We start from the raw sequence: 25,302 nt of genomic DNA, 5'->3' as shown, positions 1-25,302 counted from the left end.
GTCTGTCATACACAGTGAAGTAAGTCAGAAAGAGAAAAACAAATACCGTATGCTAACACATATATATGGAATCTAAAAGGACAAAAAAAAGGTTCTGAAGAACCTACGGGCAGGACAGGAATAAAGACACAGACGTAGAGAATGGACTTGAGGACACGGGGAGGGGAAGGGTAAGCTGGGAGGAAGTGGAATGGACATATATACACTACCAAATGTAAAACAGATAGCTAGTGGGAAGCAGCCACATAGCGCAGGGAGATCAGCTCAGTGCTTTGTGACCACCTAGAGGGATGGGATGGGGAGAGTGGGAGGGAGATGCAAGAGAGAGGAGATATGGGGATATATGTATATGTATAGCTGATTCACTTTGTTATACAGCAGAAGCTAACACACCATTGTAAAGCAATTATACTCCAATAAAGCTGTTAAAAAAAAAAAGTGTCCTCAAGTAGTCGGGTAATATGCACAGTAATTTCAAAAGTGATCATGAAATTGATCCGGTTTTTGAAACCTTATTATAGGTAAATATGATTAGCAACATTTGGAAAAAGGGAGTGGTTTCTTTCTTTAACAGATATATAGAATTAAAATTAAAGTACACAGCTTGCCAAAATTAATATATATGAACCATGGCTCAAGACTGAAGAACTATCAGATCATCAAGAGTTCTCCTTGAATTCAACGAATAATGAAGAGATAAAAGGAAAGTCACTTGGATTCTTTAGTTTCCTCAGTTGTAAAATAAAGGAGTTGAATTAGATGAATCTTAAGGCTCTTTTAAGCTAACATATTCCATCAGTCACTACAATGGAAATGCATGTTGATTAGACACCCTCGCCTCCTTATTTTGGCAACGCACTAACAGAGCAGAATCCCTCTAATAAAGCAGAATGACTATGTAGGTAATATACAAAAAGACAAGGGTAAACATGCAAAAGATGTATACTTTCCAGCCTTAATATGCAAATGAAGTATATTTTTCACCCTTAATATAAGAGAGTATTAAGAGAGGTGCAACTTACAGGCAACAACGATTTAGGGAGAAACAGAGATAAAACAACAGTACACATGTTATTCATATTATTTTACTTCTTTTAATTTTATATTGATTACCTATGTATCAAGAAAATATTGCATATATAACATTAAATTTCTAAACCTTTAGGCTTGTTTATCAAATTTTGATATCATTTTGCCAACATTCTTTCTCTCTCTAAAATTACACAACCACATGTGAATTTATGAATTATGCTTAATTTAATGAGAATTTATCTCTGAGATATTTACTTGATGCCTCCTTTTCACTGTAGTATCTCTTAAGAATACTCTTACGTAAGAGTACTTAAGTAATATCTCTTCAGTTCTCTCTCATTCTATACTGTCTGTTTTAAGCCCCACTAAATATTTTACAACTCAAATCCTAAATTAGAATTAAGATATTATATTGTTATTCTGGAGTGTCATGTTATAACACACTGAATTTGAGTGGTAGATTACTTCTGCCAATATTCCAAAATATCTCACACTATCTCAAGAGAGAACAGGAAGAAGGTCTGCTGGAATGGTAATGACGACTTCAGGGAAAAGAGCTTAGGATCATGGCTGCAAGAGCTGGAGCATTTCATGCTGTTCCTCAATGTTAAATACGACAAAAAAGTTTCATCTTGGAAAGCTTAACTTGATATAAGACTTTATTCTTTATTTTATCAGTAGCATGAATCTACTTGCACCAAATTTATTACCATTCTGATAAGGAATATAATTAATTGGAAATAAACAAGTGCAATTTCATCTAAGATGTATGGTGCATTGTATGATTACAGCATGACCAAATTCTGATAATAGTAAGCTTTCTGAACGCCACTGGATAAAGGTTTAAAGTACAGTGTGCAGTTTCAGGTTTAAGTTTGAATGCCAATGGGAATCATGTACTGTTTAACATGATATCCTATGTATTAAAATATATGAAAAATCTGGTTATTTAGAAATATCTTTAAGTGAATATATTGCTGCATGAATGGTGCCAGTAATAAAAATCTGATTCTATAATTTGTCAATCATATGCATAACAAATAACTCATTTGCCTAATGAAAATTACAAATGTAAAAAATTTAACTGCAAAAAGAAGAGAAAGAAAAACGAATTGCAGATAGAACTCAATAAAAACACATGGACGGGGCTTCCCTGGTGGCACAGTGGTTGAGAGTCCGCCTGCCGATGCAGGGGACACGGGTTCGTGCCCCGGTCCGGGAAGATCCCACATGCCGCGGAGCGGCTGGGCCCGTGAGCCATGGCCGCTGAGCCTGCGCGTCAGGAGCCTGTGCTCCGCAACGGGAGATATGTGCGTGTGCTCATGAGCTGTGAAAATGTATACACTAGGATGACTTGTTTTTTTGTGCCTTTCACTTATTATTATGCTACAATAAATGATGTGGAAATATACAAGGAACAGAAATACAAATAATAAATATAGAATACACATTTTATCAGTGATGTTTAGAAATATGCAAAAACTATAGAGTGAACTGTTAGAAGTTAATACAGATTATATTTCATATTTGTAGAGACTATCACTAATAGCTCATTACAAATAACTTTAAATGTGAAAGGAAAAATACAGTCTTCAAATGGGCAACATAAATTCACATTATTGCCACATACATATTCTAGTGTGTGTATCAATTTAGTTGATGAAAAATATATTAACAACAACAAAACCAGATAACTAAATAAATAATCCTTTCATCAGCCCCTGATTTCTGCCATACTAATGCTTTGGTGAATCATCAAGGGGAGTAAATTATTCATTATAAATTTCAAAGAGGAGTCCCCATTGAAAAAGCTCTGCTACTGGTCCTTCTTGGAACCAACATCAAGAGAATTCATGGCAGTCTCAAATATTGCAATAAAATAAAAGGTGAGAGGCAATCACTCAGGAGAGGTGTCTAGAATGAACTGAGCTCAGGGAGCTACATCCCAGCTGAATGAGGTGTGTAAAGATAATTATTAATATCTTGAGTTATACTAGGAAAGAAAAAGATTAATCAAGGAGTTGCATGCAAATGTCAGTCAAGGCTTTAAAAACAGAAACCTTTATTCTACTTGCAACGGAGAATCTGGAAGGTTTTTAATAGTAGCTCTAAACATGGTCACTATATTATAGCGTTATGACATTAACAAAATCAGCTGTAATATAGGTGTTTGAAATATTTGACTATCTTAAGGTTTATTTTAAATCAAACAATCTAGCACAATACCAATCCCGTCGTAATAGTGAATATAAACTACTCAAAAAATGAACATGATGAATTAACAAATCTGATTTTTACTGCTTCATCATAAATTTAAAATTTTACTAACACAACTTTGCATTAATAGCAAAGAGTTAAATCTTGCAATATAGGTTTTATATAGAAAGGACTCTCCAAAAATTTTTATCCCAGGTTGTCTCCAGATTGTTAGTTAAAATGATCAACATTACTAATAAGTAGTAATTTATCTCTAATTCTTGGTTAATCTCTGCCAATACATTTATAAAAGAGAAGGGAAGAAATAATTGGAGATAATCTGGCACTGCCACATGTATTTCCTAATTTCCTATCTCCACGTGTTCTGGTTGGATACAGACAATTGAGAGCACAGTCACTTTTCTTAACATTCTTTAGCCATGATTTTCCTTGACTGCCTGAGGACATCATTTAGCTCTGGTGAGGCAGTGTTCTTTTTCTTTCACTTAGCTTAACAAATCAGAAAACATTTGGATAACTGATTTTTGTGAGGGAAAAAGTCAGTGTTCAACTTAAATTAATGAATATAAAGACTTTCCTCTCAGGAAGGAACATTTCCATCTGTTCTGCTCATGGCATAAGGTGATGCCCAAAGCCCCTTAGTGTTAATACCAAATGCATATTTAAATTTATGTCAAACAGAATTGCCTCTTTGGTCCAAGCAAGAGTATACTGATGATACTACAGATACTGCCTCAAACACCTACTGCACACTTCCTGTGTGTTAGTCATCATGCTCAGTACTTTTGGGGGTTATCAAATGTAATCCCTGTACCACCCTATGAGGTAGATACTATTATTGTCCTAATTTTACAGATTGAGAGCATGAGGCTAAAAGAGGTCAAGTAATGTGCCCAATATTCAACTAGAAAGCTGATTCCAGAGCCCATGGGACAGAGTATTTGGTACTGGGCAGAATTTATGTAAAGCCTAAAAAGAGAGATGAATTTGGAACAGAAAATAAGAGACACTTAAAACTGTCACTATCCCCTTTTCCTTTTTTCTTTCTTCCAATCCACAATTCCCATCAAAATAAAACATTCAGCAGTCAGTCACAACAGAATCAAGATCTGTAGGGGAAAAGATGACAATGTGGTCAATATAATTTGAATGTGATATAAAACTGCTAGACCAAGACCAGCCAAGTCTTATTTTTAATTTATAGGTCCAACAAATTTTGTTCATCAAGATATGCATTTGACCCAGTGGTAAATGCTTTGAAATTAAGATCCAGAAGACAAAGACTCTGAGCATTCTCCTAACGGCCTTAGCACTTAGAGCTAACAGGCAGAGTCCTATGTAAAATAGTATTCACATAGGTGTAAAAACCTATAGGCAAGACTAACAATAATATTATCTGCAGGTAGGTGCTAATGAGGCCATTCAGGCAGATGAGGTGTCAACAAGGTCTACTTCTTGAGGAGTGAACTTGGGTTGCTACTGTGTGGTAGGGAAGCCAAAGGTTGTGAAATTTAGGATCTTGACAGAATTAGCCACTTGTAAAGCTGTTTGGTATTTCAGGGAAAAAAGAAAGGCACCAATTCCATTACTAAAGTTCGAAATAAAAGTAAAATAAGTGAAGACTTTTCCAGATTAGAGTTAAATATACATCATTTGAAAAAATTGAGGGTGAAAAGCAAGTATCGAAAAGAAATCTCTTACAATGATGCTCACTTACACTCATCTTCTTGTTTTTTAAAGCCAGAACTTAATGCTTTTTCCTATAAAATTCAAACTTATAATAAGAGTATTAAATTGTTACTCTTAGAATATTAAATGTACAACCTCTGGAGCCCAAACATTTCTTTTACAAAAAACAGGAAACAGAATTTAAGATTACAAGTTTTAGGTAGACGTGATGTGAGTACAACTACTACTGCCCAGTACAGCAGTGAATTAGTAGAGGCACAATAAACATAATCTATTAGTGAGTTCGTAAAAGTGTCTCTACCGTTCAACAACATGATAATAAGGAGGCACAATACTTAGATGATGGCCAACATCTTCTGGCTACTTCCAGACCAAAACACCAGAAAATACTCCTTTGAAATATATTTTCATTGCATCTTTGGTTAGGAACCTGACACCATAAGTACCTGAAAGAAGATGATATGATGGAGAGCTTTTGACATCCGTTTAATCTCACGTAACATTATGTAACATTACTATTTCTTTAAGATAATTTGGGCTTTAACCTACATTTGGTAATTGTAAGTGGCTTTCCCCCGCTGAGATTTATAGTACTTTACTTCAGGCTTGTTAATAAACTTATAGGAGAAAGGGGGTAAAATTAATTTAATCTGCCACTTTAGAACACATGCCTGAAAATTTTGTTTTTTTATTTGTGAAGGTGGACCAATCATGGAAGTAATACGTGTGATATTAAGTTAATCCACTGATAGGGCATTATGTAGGGTCTCTTAAGAATTTAGAAAACTATTACAATGGTTCACAATTTATTATAAATGTGAGGTATATAGATTATAAAGGGACAGGGCTGGTTTTAGATACGCCTATCTATTCTTTCTATACCTTTGTTCCTTCCATCCCACCAGTAATCTCATGGTGGTCGAGTACCACCCCAGCATATTAGTACTTATAAAATTTAACAAATACTAAGAGAGAGCCATGACCATCACATAGAAACTGTCAACTATGAATAACAAATAGTATTTGTTTTAGTTTGCATCTTGGTTTTAAATCACATTATGTAGCCATTTTAGCTTGCAGAAAGTTTAATATAATCAATAAAGAAAATAAGCATCTACTTAGTATTTAATGTTTCTCTTGTGTTGTGAAGTCAAGAACCATCATTTGCAAAGTCACTCAGTGACTAATTTGAAGTATTTAGTTTGGGTGCACTGCAGGGATGGAAAACACCTGATCTATGCACTGCCATGCTCTCTCCCCCCACCAACCACAGCAGACCTCACTAATTTATCCTGTTGTTCTTTCTGTCTTGGAGACTAACTGCAGTCTCAGGCACGTGGCACAACCTCAGCCTCCTGTTCAACACTGCATTCAAGGCAGCCATGAACAATGTGGCATACCTCTGGAAAGACCAATACATTGGTGATCACAAACTATAGATTATAGATTATAGATTGGGCTATAGATTCAGGCTTGCCATTGAGGAACTGCAGGGCACCTGTGAGCCATTCATTTAATTTCTCCATCGTTTGTTTTTATTCTGAAAACATTTCAATGAAAATATAAAGATCTGTTGCTGTAGATTTATTTTTCCATCAGTAGAGTAGATAATAATTTTTTAAATGGTAGAAGTAGATTTACATAAAGAACAAACACTATTATTGGTTAAGCCATCTCACTCTTCAGTCTAAAGAAAACAATTTTTCCATTGAAATTATTTTAGGAAAAAGTGTTACCAATTAAGAATACTGCCTGTTCCATTTTTAACGCACTTTTTTTTTAAGTATAATTTTGAATGAATCTTCTTTACTAAGTTAAAATATAGTTATTTTTGAAGTGTGACTTAAATTTATTTTCTTCAAAACATACAGAGAAAACCTAGAAATTAAGATTATTTTAGTCTTTCACATAAATTTACATAATTTCAGCAAACCTTAACACTGCTTTTTAATCTTTGCTAGTTTTTCAAATGTTATTATTGTAAAGAAAGCTTAGAAGAGCAAACACTTTAGAATTAAAATGAATGAAATCCCAAACTAGATAATTTCAGATCATTATGAAACCTAATTTCATGTGCAAAATTTATTACCAATCCCCTGCATTCACTATTTCCATAAAATAGTACGTTACTGCCATTTCCATTTCCATTTTTGTTTTGCATCTAACATTTAAAAAATGTTTAAAGTTTATATATTTTCCACAAAGAAGAGCATCCCATGTTAATTTGACTCTATTTTTATTGAGAAAAATCTTTTGTTTTTTCAACTAAGGTATGAAATTATATATTTCTTCTTCATTCAGGAAGACACTGATTATTTGTCTATGAGATTAATTATGTTGTGTTCTACCAATCATAAATTAGGAAATATTAGGTATATGGTAGTAAAAAAAGATAAGTTTTGGGTGAGTCAATTTAGGAATATTCTAGACCATGGAAACTAAAAAAGTACATCAATTCTTAAGGAAACAAGCAAAAATTCTATATATGAAAATATACGACTTACATATTTAGAGATTCCTTAGGAATACAGGTAGTATCCATGGTAAACAGAAACATGAAGTTGCTCTATTTAAAAATTCTTGAGCGGCCACTTCAGCATTGTTATTCATTTCCAAGGCTAACCAGTATGTGAACTGGGTCATGGAAGTAATTTTCATTGGATATTATAGTCTAAAGAGACAAATTACACTCTAGTGACAGAATATGTAAAAAGAGGCCTTGGCATATTTATATGGTAACTTGCAGAACGTGGAACAGGAACTTTTCCCTAAAATATATATTGTATCTATCCATAGTCTCAATGCACTTATTTGATGCATATCAATACCATCTCATCAAATTATTCCTAAATCTGTTCGAGAAAAGTGTAGTGGTTCAAGAAAAGTACAGAGGTGAAAAAGCCATATGCTCTCGTATATATAAGGTAAACTTTAACGCCATCAACTCACAGAAACGGTGAACTGTATGTATATCTGATGAAACATAATTGAAGCAAGAATATAAGAAGTAATAGAAAACAAACTAATTACATCTGTGCCTTAACATTAGTCATCTCTTGATCACCTGCATCAATGGAAGGTAGTGGCTGATAGAAAATCACAGACCATCTCTTTAGCAGGGTTGGGTCTATGGCCTTGTGCATAGTAGCTGAATTACTAATTGCCCAGTGTAACTTACTGCAAATGTGTTGTGAGGATGCCCATCACCAGAAGAGTGGCCACAGACACATAATTTTGTTTCTGGAAGCAATTCCTAGATTAAACAAAGAGAATCAGGAGTTGGCTTTTTTTTTTTTTTTCCAATCTTAAGGCTTAACGCTAATAATGTACATTATCATTTAAGAAAATATTATTTGGATTATTATCTTGGTAGGTTGACCTAGGCAAGACTACTCCACCTTTGTCTCACAGCTAATAATAGTATTAAATAAAATTGAAAAAACAGGAATAATTTGGCAGATGTTAATTTGAATATTTGAACATACGAAATAACCACTAACCAAAAATTACCGATCATCTACCAGGATACTGACTTAGGAGCCTCACTTCCCACTTCTAAGCTAAAATTATGGCCAATGTTTATTAATAAATATTCCTATAGCTTTAAATGGTACTGTGATTTTAGAGTATGGCATGCCATTTGTCCCTAAAACTTTATCTCTTTTTGAAAAAGCTAACTGTTGACTTGTAGTCAATTATAACAAACACGAATGAACATAAATCCTGTCTTGTCATGAAATGTGAGAACAATCACAAGAATCCCTTTAAATAAACTGCCTTGGCTCTGCATTACTATAACACAAATATTGCCATTAAATACGTATTTAAGACTATGGAGCTAAACTCAGTAATCTCTGTTAAAACCTGTTGAATTGTGTCATTTGTATTGAAAATTACTCTATACACGCAAATGAATAGTTTGCGTTTTTATCTGTAAAAGAAAAGTGATTATTTATTGATAAATGACATGGAATGTCATTTTTTACCTAAGTAGCATCAGACATTTCAAAAGATTTTGTCTGAAGGGCAAAAGGATTACACTGCATTTGTGTAGACCATGTGACAACACATCCTTAGACTTCATGTATGATATGAAAGGATGATCCCCATTCATAAGATACACAAGGGAAATTATATCAGAAAACAAGAAAAGCAAGGAGGGATGTGGTAGGGGTGTCAGGGAGTATTTGTAGTGGTTTGATGCATGTAAATATTACATCTTATAAATAATTCTTTTCAAATACATCTCTGAAGTTCAGGGGATCTGTTTGAGAAACGGATTGTACATGCTTTACATGACTATATGCCATTTTCTTCAAGATAAGAGCAACATTAATTTAAACAGAAAAAAAAATGGCTTCCAAAATATTCTTTCCCTTCAATTTCCTATGAAGAAGTATGTCACCTGATGCTGGCAGATGAGGATGAAGAAAAAACGTTCAAGTTATATTTTACTGTCAGAATCCAACAAACACTTTTTCATCTAAATTATTTTGTCAACAGCCTTGTAGTACCCTTGCTAACCTTATTTGGCACCAGTGCATAATTAGATACACAGGGGTGTGACTCCAATTGAAGGTGTTGGCATTGAAGCACTCTGTGAAAATATTAACTATGAGGTTAACTCCAATTTTCTCTTCTTTAATTAAATGCACATGGTACTAATGAGGTAACCTACTGTTCCTTGATAGCACTAATTAGCTAAGAGGAGAGTACACTCTCACACTGCAATTTAAACCTAAAAATAAGGTTGAAATATGCTAATTGCAGGCAATTTAAAACAGTACAAGTTGAAGAACTAGTCATAATAAGAGAAACTGACTGCTTTACAGCTAGGCAGCTGTAACTTTGGTTAAAATCAAAACAAGCCACAGGATTTTTGGACTGCTATTTAAGGAGGTCATAAGCATCCTAAAAAAAAAAGGAATGAAATGCTACTCCGAACCACAGCAACGAACCAGATTAACAAAAAATCCTCAGATCGACACTCATCTACCTAAAACCAAAAATCAGTGAGCATCATGAGAACTCCAAAGGTGCCACGACACTATATTTAGTACAGAAAATGAAACTTCATAAATAAGCAACATCACCTTAAGCTCTTTCAAGAGCACCCAAATTAAATATTGTACTTTGTGTCTAACATAGACAAAACATGTCAGGTGCTGAAGATCTGCCATCCCAAGCACAGAGTCTGAAGGGAGGATATAGAGATGATTAAGAAACAGGACATTTCCAGACCAGGTACAAGTACACTGATAAAAATACACAAAAGATGTTATGACATAAAATGCTGTAGGCATCATTTAAAGGATACAGGTGCCAAAATTATCAGAAGGATTTCATTATAAGAAGGAGATTTTTGCTACTTTTCCTCTACAGATTGGAGCTGTGATGGGCGTAGCCTGAAGCTTCACTGTGAGAGAGAATATTCTCCATTCTCAGCTCACATGACTCAGAAACGTAATTTCAGTAAATCTAAGTATAATCCAAACATATCTTCTTTAATTGTGTCTCAAACATTTCCCCAATATGATTTTAACTGATAACCATTGAGATAACTTTGACATAAAACAAGATTCTGAAGGACCTTCTGAAGCCATGACATATTTTTGTTCATCAGAAACTTTGTTTGACCAAAGCAATCACTGCCTGACAATGCCAAATCATTCCTGTTACCATAGATAAAAATACAGCACATTAAAATGATACTGTCATTAATCTAACCTTAGGGACAAAAGAGATAGGACTGTCCCATACTAAGGACACACAGTGACATTTCTGCCCTGTCATTTTGCATGCAAAATTATAAGATATATACAGTTTAAATAATCAAAAGAGTTGAGCAAGGAATAGAAATAGAGTTAAAAAGCAAAATTTATGAACAGAGAAAGTCAACTTAATCTTATGTTTACTGAAGAACAATACCCTGGAAAAAAGCAAACCATTTGAAAGGCACAGGCTTTTAAGTAACTCCCAACTAATAACTCCAGGAGTTAAAAGTATGTGAGAATAAACTCTGCACTGCCATTAGCCCGTCACCATGTCTTGCCAAAACGCCTGGTTGAAGAAACTGCTTTGAAAAACCCGCCCAGCTTCTTCTCCTGGCTGTCCTAGAGCTTTCTACAACAGAAGGAGACAGAATGTTGGCAAGAGACGCACTAATCAACCTCCGACCAACCATGCTTGAACAGATCCATGAAGCTGCAGGTCTGTGAAGGAGTAGCAAGGGGAATGAAATCAGACAGTCATTTAGAAATGGGTCTCCTGGAGGAAACCTGACATAATCTAGCAAATCACAGGGCAACACAATGTGAATCGATGTTTTAAGTGTTTGCATCTGTTTCAAATAAGCACCAAAGAACCTTTTAACAGTGAAAAGGCCAGGACAGTGTACTGGAATGGGCTTTCAACATTAACTTCAGAGGGAAACTATTCTTCTGTTAAATATGGATCATTGCAATTTTCTGTTAAAACAATAAAGACTTCAGTGTTCAGTGTTGGAAATAAGAATACTAGCTCTGGAGACAGTCTGCCAGGGTTCAGATCCTGACTCAACACTTGCTAGTAGTGTGACCTTGAGCAAGTTACTTCGCTCTTCTGGCCTCTCTCCCTAGAAAGGGGGTAGTAAGTAACAACGTCCTAGATACACTGATTTATAAAGTACTTAGAATAGTGCTGGTACCCATATACCTAATGTTTCTTAGCTATGTAGTTAATATTTATTAGCTATCATTATTGCTTCAGAACATTCAATTTCTTTCAAATAAAAAATTATTAAAGTCCTACTGTGTATAAAACACGCTGTAAAGGATGCAAAAATTCCCAAGACATTCTATCCGCATTCAAATAGCTTTCCGTCTCCTGTTGGACTTCATGATACAAATCAAAGCCTCTTCCATATGAATAAAAAATATTTTTTCTCTTTAGAAACCTGGTGTGGCAAAGCAAAAAGTTAATATGAGGGTGTCTGCATTCAGTGACAAGGTGAAGTGACTTCTAAGAAATAATATAATTTTTGCAAAGTTGATGAAGGTATATTTTCATAGAAAAATACAAAGTATTATATATTGATCTTTCCTAATGAATGAAAATATTTTTAAATTATAATTTTTCTTGAAGCTGGCTGAAAATGGGATCAAATTTTTCTTTAATGTGTTTAAAACTTTAGTGTCTTATAAAATTTGGGGTAAAATGATATCTGAATGGAATAGTGATCTACATTTTAAAGGTGCAAAAATTTTAAAATAGTGTTCGGCCAGTCAAGAAATGTGGATCCTCTTTTTTTTTTTTTTTTTTTGTGGTGCGCGGGCCTCTCACTGCTGTGGTCTCTCCCACTGCGGAGCACAGGCTCCGGACGCGCAGGCTCAGCGGCCATGGCTCACAGGCCCAGCCGCTCCCCGGCACGTGGGATCCTCTCGGACTGGGGCACGAACCCACGTCCCCTGCATCGGCAGGCGGACTCTCAACCACTGCGCCACCAGGGAAGCCCTTTTTTTTTTTTTTTTAAGAAATGTGGATACTCTTGACCTAGTATGAAACAGGAATAAAATTAAACGGTTAACTGGCCTTCCCTCCACTCTAACCGTTCTGTTTGTTGGCTTGGTTGGCTATCTTTAGGCCGTTCATCACATCTGATGGAGACTGTCCCAGGGACAGTGGGGCCAGAGTTGTGCCAGGGTGATATGTGTTGGCTTTGCAAATTCAAATTACTTCGTCTATCCCCAGCCCACCTCCGAAAAACAGACTAAAAGCTGCCTAGCCCTGACAGAGGAGGTGAAGAAAAGAGAACTGCTGTCTGGCAAACATTATTTCATAAGACCAGTGGATCTGAGTAGGTGGTATATTGTTTGGAGTCAGTCAACGAGGTGCAGGGACCATGTACCCCACAGGACCAAACCAGTATGAGCACATGCCCGAAGACTCTTCATTCTTCATTCTGAACAAGGAGTAAGTCCTGCCTTACTTCCTTCTGTGGCACTGACTACAAAACCCATATGATATTGAGAATAGGATGCAGCCATTAAAGAATCACTTCGCAGAGAAAGAAAATAGAGCCCAGGGAGCTGAAATTATTTACAAAAGCTCATGCTTTTATTTATTTTTTAAGGCTGCTGTGCATCACAATAGCCTACTGGAACAGGTTCGCAGACGTTAGCATGAACTGTTATAATTGAAAATTCTACACTTCTAGGGACTCAAATTCAAAAGATCTGAGATAGGGCCCATGAATATGCATTCTAACAAGCATCTTGGTGACTGTGATTTAGAGCTTCCATGATTACACTTTGAGAAATATTGTCTTCTGTGTTCAGGATATTTGTGGGACAGGTAATTTCTCATTCTTTTATTCCATTATTCAGTCAGTGAACATTTTTCAGTACCTACTGTGTGCTATAAATTACGTTAGCCACGTGGATATAAAAATGAATGAAAATTGTCCTTGGTTTCAGACGAGAGCGGGAGGAAAAGCCTTGTAAACTAGGATACAACTGAGTAAGTGCCATTTGCATCTTGAACCCTTTGACACTCCATTCAAGTCAAGAATGGCCTCCTCAGAAAAAAATTTAATTGCATAAAATAAAATGTAAGAAGTTAGAAAGGAAATCAGTTATGTTGAAATTCAGATTTCAAAATATTTAAAAAGCCACACTTGTGAAATATTACTAAATGTGCTTCTCTGTAAATACATTAAATAATAAGATACAATGTCAGGTTTAATAACCACTCTAATTTTTAAGTAGTAATAAGCATAACTAATGTTTCTAGATATTTTTGCCAACAGATGAAAACATCTGTAATTTTTTTTTTGAGGACGATGTCACAGATACTGCCAATACTATTGTGGTTTGTTACCTACATTCATAATAGAAGAAAATATGAAGTTTTAATTAGAAGTGAAAGTGAGAATACTTTCTCCTCCATTCATATTCATAGACCTCCTGAATTCTACCCATGGATCCTAGGTTGAGACAACATTAGAGAGAAACGTATTGTTGAAGAGGTAAAAAGTACAGTTCCATTGTACTGGAAGAATGTATTAAGAATGAGGAATTTATTACTCTAAAAAGAAAGACGTGGAAAGGAAGAAAGGGAGAATCCAAAAGATTTAGAATTGTACTTGAGAAATGTGATCATGTGGCTATGGCTGGAGTGTGGTATGGATGAGGACGGAGGTGAGAGAGAAGACTGGAAAGCTGGGACTATGAAAAGTTCTGCCCATCAGACAAAGGGAATTTCTGTCATGTCCTGAGGTAAAGGGCAGGAGCAAATTTTCTTTTCTTTTCTTTTCTTTTTTAAATTTCACTTCCATCCATTTTTTATTTATTTATTTTGGGCTGTGTTGGGTCTTCGTTTCTGTGCGAGGGCTTTCTCTAGTGTGGCAAGAGGGGGCCACTCTTCATCGCAGTACGCGGGCCTCTCACTATCGCGGCCTCTCTTGTTGCGGAGCACAGGCTCCAGATGTGCAGGCTCAGTAGTTGTGGCTCACGGGCTTAGTTGCCCTGTGGCATGTGGGATCCTCCCAGACCAGGGCTCGAATCCGTGTCCCCTGCATCAGCAGGCAGATTCTCAACCACTGCGCCACCAGGGAAGCCCGAGCAAATTTTCTTTTAAGGAGACAAGAGAAAAGCATGAGGGTGTGGGCTTAGACTGGAATTGGGAAAAACTGGTAGATGGTAGCCTAAGATGCCCAAAGGTTCACCAGAGAGTTATTTATGGTCTGGGCTGAATGAAGAGCACTGAAAGTAAGAACAGGAGACTGAATTTGAGGAAAGGCTGATTTCCAAGGATCTGAAGACTACCTGAGTGATAGAGTGAGAGAGCGAAGGATAAGGGACACTGGGAGTAGGCTGTGATGTCACCAGCAAGATAAGAGGATGCAAGAAAAAATGGTTTTTAAGGAATACAGGAGAATGTGCTTTAACTGGAAATACTAGAAATACTATACTAGATCTCACTGCAGGACATCCAGGTAGTTATTTCTAGCAAACATTTGAGTGTAGCATAAGCCTCAAGTTCAGGAGACAAGGCAAGATATATAGAGATCTGAGACCTTCTGTGGTGGTGACCCCACAGGAAGTGGATAAGTTCTGTCACTGAGATCATCTAAAGGAATGGTTCTCAACCTGTGCCATGTGCTAGCATCACCTGGGGAGCTTTGAGTCAATACTGATGCTGGGCTCCACCACCTTCAGCTTCTGATTGTATTAGGCTAGGATGGCGCTCAGGCACCTCAGGTAATGATGATGTGCAGCCAGAGTTTAGCTCCACTGATATAACAATTGAACATAAAAAGTTATGGACAGAGATGAGGAAAGCCACCAAATTAAGAGGACTGGTGTCAAATGTCTCAAGTGTTCTGACAGGGTCTAGTAGGATGGGACTTTGACTTGAATACAACTCTCAGAGGTTGTCAGTGATACTCAAAAGAATAATTTCAGAATGGGCGTGGTGATAGAGACATAATATAATAAGTCAAAGAAGGAACAGAGATTGAAGGGTAACCAATTCTTTCCAAAAGTTTAATGATGAAGGAAAGGAGTGGGTTAGGAAGAGTGCCTGATATAAAACAAAGGTTCAAATAAGATTTTGTTTTGTGGGTGTTTGGTTTTTAAAGACAGGAAGACTCACAGAAAATGGGAGACTGAAGATACAGGAGAGCAGCTGTGAGGCTGACATGACAAGGTCGTAGGAAAGGCTGGGCAGGGCAGGTATCAAGTTGGCCTTGGAGAAAAGATCTCACTGTGATACAAAAGGGCATAAAGAGAGGTGCCAATATGAGTTTGTTTTAGGAGTGGAGATGAGAGAGGCAGAGGGAGATCTTACTTGGTGGCCTCTGAATTTTATCTCTGAAGGAGGAGACAAAGTCACTGGGACTAGGGGCTCGATGTGAGATGTAGGAGCTGAAAGGGGACAGTTAAGGCAGGAAGCTGGTGTAGGGAGGGGGGAGTGAGGAGTTTAGAAACGATTGCTAAACAGTGATGAAGGCTAAGGTGAAGTTGTGGACTCAATACTGCCTGATACTGTGATTTTCTGTAGCAATATCCAGTAGCTTGCTTGGGAGTAGGAGTAAGGAAAGCCACAGTTTGGAGAATGGAGAGCAAGGTCAGAGTGAACGATACAAAATAGCGAGAGTTTCTTTAATGTCATCATTAATCATGGGATACAGTTGGATCAGGAAGCCATGTAGGTGGGCATGGGCGTGGTGATGTGGAGAGGATGACAAGGAAGAGCAGTGCTTATGATCAGAATGGGGATTCCTTAGGTCTACTAACTCAGACTGATTTTAAAAAATTGGTCCAAGGACATACAGAATATTGTTGAAGGTACTGATTATTAAAAGTTTATAATTTTCTGCTTGTTTTCTTCATGGATCAGTGTAAATTTTTTTTTTTTTTTTTTTTTTTTTGCGGTACACGAGCCTCTCACTGTTGTGGCCTCTCCCATTGTGGAGCACAGGCTCCGGACGCACAGGCTCAGCGGCCATGGCTCACGGGCCCAACCGCTCTGTGGCATGTGGGATCTTCCCGGACCTGGCCACGAACCCGCGTCCCCTGCAGCAACAGGCGGACTCTCAACCACTGCGCCACCAGGGAAGCCCCAGTGTAAATTTTTTAAAATAGTATATTTTCTTTTCCTTGATAAACATGCCAAATTATAACATTCACTGGTAATAAACTCAACATGAAAGTCCAAATTTATGAAATTAAATTAGGGATTCCTATTTCCTTAATTATTCAAAATAAAAATGTAGTTAAGGTTGTATTTATGTAAACAGAAAGAGAACTCGTCTAAAATAAATTTGATTTTTATACAATCCTTAGGAACATATGTATTAGTGAATTTGCACGTACAAATGTGTTACTAGGTGCTACTTCCCTACAGTTCCCTATTGCTATGTGTTTCCTTACTGTTGGAAGAGTAGAGTTCTTTGAGAAAAAAACTATTGTCGAGACCATGCTACAATCTTGTAGCAAACCAGCTCAGTGACTACAGAGGAAATCTGTTGATCTTCCCTACATGGAATCTATTCCTCTTTTTGCTAACAACACCAAAGTTTTTCTTGGGGGACCATCCCCATTCTGCACCCCAGCTCCCAACATCATATGCAAATTGGTAGGACTGGCTCAAGGGTAGGTGGCTGCTACAAATAGGCCAATCAGATTCCCTCTCTCAGTAACTGATTCTTGAGAATAATGAACAGGAATTCATCCAACCTAATGCTGGGACCCCACAGAGCCTGTCCAACGATCTTGCTTTTGCTTCTTATCTTTCTGTGACCAGATTTTTGTTTCATTTTCCCTTGGATTTTGTGACCAATTCTGTATCTTTGAACAGATCCCACTTTTTTGTTTAAGTTGTATGTTTAAGTGACTTGAAGCCAGAGAAATAAACTAACAAGAATACTTCAAAATGTTTCAATCAATGATCTCACTGCCAAAATTAGGATTAAACTTTGATAGCCTTTAAATTAAGTTTTGGAGCAAATTTTAGGTTATAATCCAAAGACAAAAGAGACAAAAGATAAGGCTGGAAGTCATGATCTTGGCCACCTCATGTTTTACTAGTTGCAAAATTAAGTGAAGTAATCACAAATTGCTGTCATAATGTCAGCTTTATAAATCTTTTCCTCTCCTAAAATGTCAGCTTGTATAATCAGACTTTCTATTCTGCAAAACACAGTTTAATATATAAAAATGGCAAAATAAAACATTAGGTTAAATTTTAAAATATCTGCACAGGTATATTTATTAATGTATTGATTCTTGATGGGCATTAGGATTTTTATTTTTATCATAATTTAAGATTACATACTCATTTGTTTTTCCTTGTTCAACAGATTCTAAATTATTTCTTTTCCTTTTTTAAGAAAAGAAAGGGTAGGTAAACACTAGCAAAGAAAGTTTAGTGATGGCTGTTGTCTCAATCCACATATCACATATTTGGAGGATTTGAGATTGTACAGTACTTAATATTCATCAATTAAATCCACTGACATTTCTAAAATAAATTCGATCCCCATTTCACAGCTTAAAAGAACTGAAGAATTAACAAAGATTACACAATATAACAGTGTCGAACTCAGATTTTTCACCCTGGTTTTCGTCAGTCCCCTTCTTATTCACCTCAGAAAGCTGCCATCATAACTGGCACTAATTGGCACCCTTGTTAGAAACCTCAGCAGAGGAGCAAGGAATAGAAAAGATATGGACACCTCTCATCCACAGAGCCCAGCTGTCTGCAGAGGTGAGGCTGAGCTCAAGGATGGGGCAGATGACCCGGCGCCGTCTGTGAGAAGAATAAGACCTACACCTGTCCACTGACTACTTAGACAACTTGAATCTCCAGGGATGTTAATCAAGTGTCTTTCATGCACCTAAAGTCATTGGAAAACAAAAGATGCCTGTAGTGCTCCTACAAGTGATGTACTTATTACATTCTAAGAGGAGATGAAGACAGCAGTCAACAGACACTTCTGGCATGAGATACTCACGCAGAGTACTGGTAGAATATTCTATTTTTGTTCTATGCTTGTTTGCTTTGTTCAAGAGAATATGTTAAGATCTTCTTAAAAAAAAATAAAACAGGGAGCTGGATTTCTCATGATCATCGTGGAGAATGGAAGACAGCATTTTAAGTTATACAGTAATTACTTAATAGATAAAGAAGATGGATTCTATGCATAGGATTTTCCCACTGGGTATATTGGGGCTAGGCAGAAGTAGCTTATGCTCACATAAGAGTAATAGTCCTTAGGTTTCTGCTCTTTTTCTGCTGTAGTCAAAAGAAAATACAGATGTCTCTTGTTGCCTTAAGGAGGTTAGGTGAGGTAGTAGCAGGTAAGAAACAGGCCTGGGTAAAACAACTTTCCTTATTGAATGAGAAAGCATTAAGAAGTGGATGGTGTACAAGACATGTAGGTGCTTGAAGCTACCTGTTGATGATGGGGGGCTACTGACTGACTGTAGTTCGTTCAGTATCTTATTCACCAAAGATTTAAAGACCATCTAGTTGCCACTTACAGTAAAGGGTCTGACTCCATTTCTTATCTGACTGTTGACTTTTTAGGCCTCAACCTCCCTTTCCCCTATGGCTCCACATCTGGACAGAAAACTTGTGCATGCACCTCCACCTTTGCCACTGGAGGGAAATTTAAAACACTTGTTCAAGTGATCTTTTCCCCAGCTCGCCCCATAGCCATTATACAGACCCAGCCTACACCCTCTACTATCCCAAGCCAGCCTGGACCTGCTTGTGCCCCATTGGTTCTCCCCCAGCGTCTCCCATGTGAGTAATCAAATTTCTCTCAAATTCTCTTGGTGTGTTGAGTGTCATCAGCTTCGACATCTAAACTAAATTTTGGGTGGGGTTCTCTCTCACTTCTGCAGGATACTACGGAAAACTACTTACTAGGTTAAGAATGGGGATGCAGGGTTAAGTAGGAGTCCCTAACCCAAAGAGGTTAGAGAAGAATTGGGAAGACAAACTACGAGTGAAGGGTATCATAATAAGTGCTATGACAGATAGATGCACAGGGTTCTATGGGAGTACAGAGGAAGGGTACTTAGTACTTACATGGCAGACAGTGGATAGCAAAGTATTTTAGACTAGGTGATAATAAATGGACATTAGTATACAAATGGGTGTGAGGTGGGTGTAGGTGGAAAGCATTCAAGACCAAAGAAGCAGCCGTTATGAAGGCTTGAAGATACAGGGGCCCCTGCATCATTCAGAGAAACACTGATAATCCAGCAACGTCAGAGAAAATAGTGCTAGGCAAGAGAGGGTGGCAGGGATGGAGACAGAGAGTCAGAAGCCAGATCTCCAAGTGCATCATGGAAAGCAAAGTGGCCTTTAGGTGCTTCAAATTTCTCATAATTACATGTGCACACCACCTGATTTTCGCTTGGAGGATTAAATGAAGGGTCAAATACATGAACACATTTCTTAGGTATTTAGAGTCATATTACTACAGTCTTGAAGTAGTAACTGTGACCAATGCAGAAGAGCACAAGATATTCTTTTAAATCTCAATGATGGCAAGAAATAACTTTTTTTCCAGGAACTCCCCTTCCTCTTCCTTCCAGTCAGTTGCTTTCCTAGGACTCTGCATATGTTTTATTCCTTAATATTCTTTCCCTAATTTTTTAAGTACATGAGTAAATTATAGTATGTTTAAAGTCAGTTCAGTAACAAAATTCCACTTGGAAAATTCTGCTTCCAAGAATACAATGTACTAAAATGTAACTTATCTGAATTGCATTCCCATAAAGGTACCAACATAAACTAACTTACATTCTGTATTACCAAGCAAAAATTAAGGAAATTTTACATAGCAGTATAGTTTCATCTTCAAGAGAGTTTTTTGTGGTAAGCTAAATGGAAAAATTTGGAAAACAGAAAATCTCATTTCAATTTTATAGTGCAGCACTAAGAGAAATGAAATAAACATTTTAAAATTTGGGATTCAGGAGAAAAAAGGAATGCTTCACATTAGATTTAACTGGATACTGCCCCTTTCTTTGCTATTTGGGGCATTCAGAATACAATTTCACAGATGATATATTTTTCTTAATGTGATTTTCAGAGTACATCTAATGGAAAATGCCTGGTTAGGATTAAGAGACATAGTACAGATGTTAAACTACATTTGCATGCAATTATTTCTAAAACAAATGCCGGGGTACAGAGCCTACTGAAATGCCTTTCAGGATGGCTGGCACATGTATTAAACCAGCTTCCAAGCTCTGAGTAAGTCTATATTCTGAATATTTCAAATCAGACACTGAGCACAGAATAAATCTTTGTTTTTTACCTTGAGGCATTGTCCAGGAACGTATGGACATAGGGTTAGAGCCCAAGGATTCAGGGTAGGGACTTGGCATTTCTTAAAGCAAAAGCTTTTCTTGCTCAATGTAAAAACTGCATTTCATGTATTAATTTCAATTGCTGAAAAAGTAAAATGACTACAAAACAAGTTAAAATAATAATATGGGGAATAAAACAGAAAGTAATAGATTAGATATACTGTATAGCTTTCAACCTGGTTTAGGGTTTTTCTTCAAAAGGCAATACAAAATATCTATAAAGTTATTAATTTTTTTTTGTTAGTAGACATCTCACTTTAGCTGATGGTCTTGCAGCAATATACTTTTAAGCATCAAAGTAGAAGTAAGAAACTCCTATTCAAACTACTTCTGAAATGCCTCTGCCACCAACTTTATCGGAAATATCAAAAGCAGTGAGGGTACAACAAGGAAGCATTCATTGCTTTGCTTATGTAGGGCACTATACCTTCATAGAGGCACTAACCCTAGATGTCCTTGGAGTCTGTGGCTTGGGCAAGACCTATAACTACCTTTTGGTGATCCTTCCCGTGAGAATGCATTTTTGGACTAGGACTTGAATCAATGAACAAAGCCTGAGGAGCCATTGCTATGTCTGTTATGTATCAAAACAAAACACTGTATCATGCTTTCATTTGTTCAAATTCAGAAAGTACCAGCATCTCTTTTACTGTATGCTTTTCTCCTTAGGGGGGAACAATTCAGATCATGGTCACCCCTAGGAATTTATGAGGGGCCTGAAGGATGTGGCAGTTCCTTTTCTGATCCCTGCAGGGGAAGCAGCAGCAGCCCTTGGATCAGCTACTTTTTATCCACTGTTGGTCTCAGTGGCAGCTCCTTTTCTTGCCAATAATGATAAATGATAGACTCTTTAATGAGGAATAGAGACTGCAAGCTGCACTTACAGAAGCTCATCTTGTTGGCATCTCTGATTATCATTCTCTCCCCATCAACCCTTTCCCCCCTCTTGATCATGATGTGAGGTAGAGAGGCAACCTGAAGGAAGAGGACCAATTATTAAAAAAACAGCACTCTTTCCAACAGAAAATCTCTTACCATTTGATATTAAAACTCTCATGACGCCAAGAAAACCTCCAGTAGAGGTTCGGGGCTGCCACTCGCTTTTTCTTTTCCATATCAAAAGATAATTCCCCATATTCATGGGTGAATATCTAACTTCATTACCAAGTCCCACTGCCTTCTTAATAGTGCTTCCCAACAGCTGGGGATGATGAGGTATAGGAGAGAAAGGAATAAAGGAAGTCAGAGTCACTCCAGTAGAATCTTCTAGTGGTAGTGGTGATGGAGACTGCTTTCATGGGGGAGGCCCCATGCGTCCCTCCAATCCCTTCCCTTCATCACCACTGCTTTATCTTAACCACAGATTGATCTGGATTCAAAACAACAAAGACATTCAAGAAAAGGTAGTTTTCATATTTGTCATCCCCCTTATTTTGATCATGTTTTCTAAAAACATAAAATCTGAGATATTTTAAACAGCAATTAAGGGATGCATGTTATCAGTGATTAATGGCAAGGTAAGAGGCGCAGGAATTGGAATCAGACTGATTTGAATTCACATCCCAGCTCAAACCACCAGCTACATGACCTTAGATAATGTAATTTAACCTTTCTGAGGCTCAGTTTCTTATTCTGTGAAATGAGAAAGCAGAAATACATTACCAGATATAAAAAGTAAGCCTGAATATATGTCAAGTGAAAATAAAATCATAAATGCTTTAGGACTTTTCTTTTGTTAGAGAAAAAGAGGCATTGAAAAAGGATGGGAACCTAAGAAATGTGATTTCTCTAACATCTCTGGTTGACACCTCAGCCTTCCTTTTCACTGGCCTAGTCACCCACATTATATTCCGATATAATGGCCAACAAACTTGTCACTAAGAGGCACAGGAGACCAGCTAGGGACTAAGATAAAGCCCTTTTTTGGGCAGAGCTGTAGGTGTATCATGACATTGGGCACGTATAAAATCCTCACACAGATACATGAATGAACTAGCAGTAAAAGCCTGCTCTGTATTCATAAAACATGGTTAAAAATACCAACATTAGTGTTTAAACATTTCAAATATTAAAATACAACGGAAGGCAACTAGATTCTATGAGGTAAGATTATTATTAAATTAAATAGAATGCAATTTCTCCAAAGAATATATTTCTTGAGCGTTTAGATCCATAAAGATGGAAAGCTGAGATGAGTTCTGAATTAGAAAAGATAGAAGGAGATCAAAAGCTATCAGAGTAATCACTATGTACCACAATAAAAAAGAAAATAGTAGTCTCGTGCCAAAATGAACTCAAACTTACACAAACCTCCATGACTATATATGTACTAAAAATAATATAGAATTGTCATTTTTTATGTGTGGAAGAGTTTACTGGGAAAGAAAATGTCAGATTTTAGAATTGTGTTATTGTCTATTAGAAATTATTCATTTCTAAGCCAGGACCAAGTTTCCATTACCCAATAGCTGCTCTCAAGAATGAAGCTAATTTACATTTAAAATAGTACAGTCTACTCTTTAAAAGCACAATGGTAAACACACCAATTTGACAATTACATTAATATGAGTATTTGCATAATCTGTCTCCCACACCTGTTCTTAATTTGAAGCAGCTGCAGGACAAATCACATCATACTAATCTCAAGGGGTACCTGCATGTTCCAACCAATAATGCATGCATGCAATTTTTTGAAGATATTTTATTTTTAAAATGTTTCCTGACTTAAAAAAATGGTAAAAGTTTTGGGGAAGCCGTAATATTTATTTGGTTACTATTAATTAGTGGAATAAGTATAATACCAAATAATTCTATCCCTTACATTTTTGGCCTCTTCTGTTACTGACTTATGATAGTACTGTCTGGAGTTATTTTTCTTAAATAATATGTATTTACATGGAAAAGGATTAAAAAGAACAATAAAAATATAACTAGAAAACTTCAGTAAGGAATATAATCCTTATATATAACTAAGAGCAAATGCATTAATGGAGAATCACGCAAAGTCTGCAGATCATCTGGAGATGTATGTGCAGCTCAGATAATTGTGGCATCTTTTGGAACACCTTTTCAAAACTGGGTTCCATTTATGTTTTAACAATAATACATCAGAGTTTAACAAGCAGAAATCTACTTTCATCCTTTAAAGGGTCCAGCTGTGTTTGTGGGTATTCACATGCTCAGTGCCATCAGAAAGGAAGTCAGTTTATTACTAATACATATTCTTGTACTTGGTGTATTTAAATCATTCACTAGATTCCAACTGGTGGAATATAAGACACCCATGTAATCTGTCAACAAAATTGTCTCTCTCTAATCTTCTATTATGAATGGAAAATGAAGTTAGAGCTTTCTAAAGATGTTATTTATTTCCTGAAAACTGAATGAGAGCATGCACAGTAATGAACGGGAGCAATCAACAAAACTGATCTGTGTATTTATATGCTGTTGACCTCTGAAGAGGTAAACACTGACTGGCTGAATTCTTAGTTCACTATTTCATTCAGGATTTTACTTTTATAAGTGTTTTCATTCTATTAGAAGGAAAAATACTAAAGAAATTAATTGTAGCTTACATTTCTATTACATTTTCATGCACATTATTTAGTAATTCTCACCATATAAGAGAAAACAGAGAGTCAGAGGAGTTGACATGATTTGCCCAAGTTCTCACAACACTGTAACAGCGTTATGGTCCAGGCATCCTGAACCCAGCTCTATATTCCTTCCCATAACTCATGGAGATTGATTTGAACGAATAATAGCTATTATGATAAATAAATTGTAGCAAACATTATTATTATTATTATTTTTTCCAGTACGCGGGCCCCTCACTGTTGTGGCCTCTCCCATTGCGGAGCACAGGCTCCAGAGGCGCAGGCTCAGCGGCCATAGCTCACAGGGCCCAGCCGCCCCGCGGCATGTGGGATCCTCCCGGACCGGGGCACGAACCCGTGTCCCCTACATCGGCAGGCGGACTCTCAACCACTGCGCCACCAGGGAAGCCTGCAAGCATTTTTACTAATGAAATAGTTTAAAGTTTTTTTTTATTTCACAGTATCTGAAGTATTTCAACTCATGGCTTCAAGTGTACTAGAAAACACTGTTTCAAAAGTGACTATAATAACAGAATTGTTTTCTATTTAGATAAATAGATTGCAAATTCTTACTAAGAACCAAGACTAGTTACTCTAGGAGTATACAGATAATTTTTATTACTATATAATTTAGGCAATAAAGCCAAGTTATAGTGATTGTGAGAGAAGCAATTTCCACAGTTGTGACCTCTACATAATTATATTTCTAAATATTCCTTATTTTATTTTTCTTCATTAGAAACCTTACATATACAATTGAGCACACAGAAAAGTACTCTAAATAGATAAGCTGGCATGTCATGGGGGGGCACGTAGAACATAATGGGATGAAAACTATATTTGTGTGTGATTAATATGCACATTGTATAATATTCTAACAACAAATTTCACTTTTTCTC

At 36.7% G+C, this 25,302-nt stretch overlaps 1 protein-coding gene across 18 annotated transcripts in view; it reads right to left on the bottom strand.

Annotated features, from left to right (window-relative positions):
• Nucleotides 1-25,302, bottom strand: part of FOXP2 (forkhead box P2) — a 531,942-nt gene that overhangs the window by 110,612 nt on the left and 396,028 nt on the right. For 15 of the 18 annotated variants that reach the window (XM_079931102.1, XM_079931101.1, XM_079931091.1 and 12 more), the window contains one exon: nucleotides 8,117-8,191. The exons of the other annotated variants lie outside the window; for them this stretch is intronic. In XM_079931102.1, coding sequence (XP_079787228.1) covers nucleotides 8,117-8,191 — 75 coding nt within the window. The remainder of the gene's footprint in view (nucleotides 1-8,116; nucleotides 8,192-25,302) is intronic. 18 annotated transcript variants of the gene reach the window in all.

This window comes from Stenella coeruleoalba (genome assembly GCF_951394435.1).
Source record: "Stenella coeruleoalba genome assembly, chromosome: 9".
Lineage (NCBI taxonomy): Eukaryota > Metazoa > Chordata > Mammalia > Artiodactyla > Delphinidae > Stenella > Stenella coeruleoalba.
Note: the sequence above shows the minus strand (reverse complement) of the source record. Positions and strands in the feature narration are given on the sequence as shown.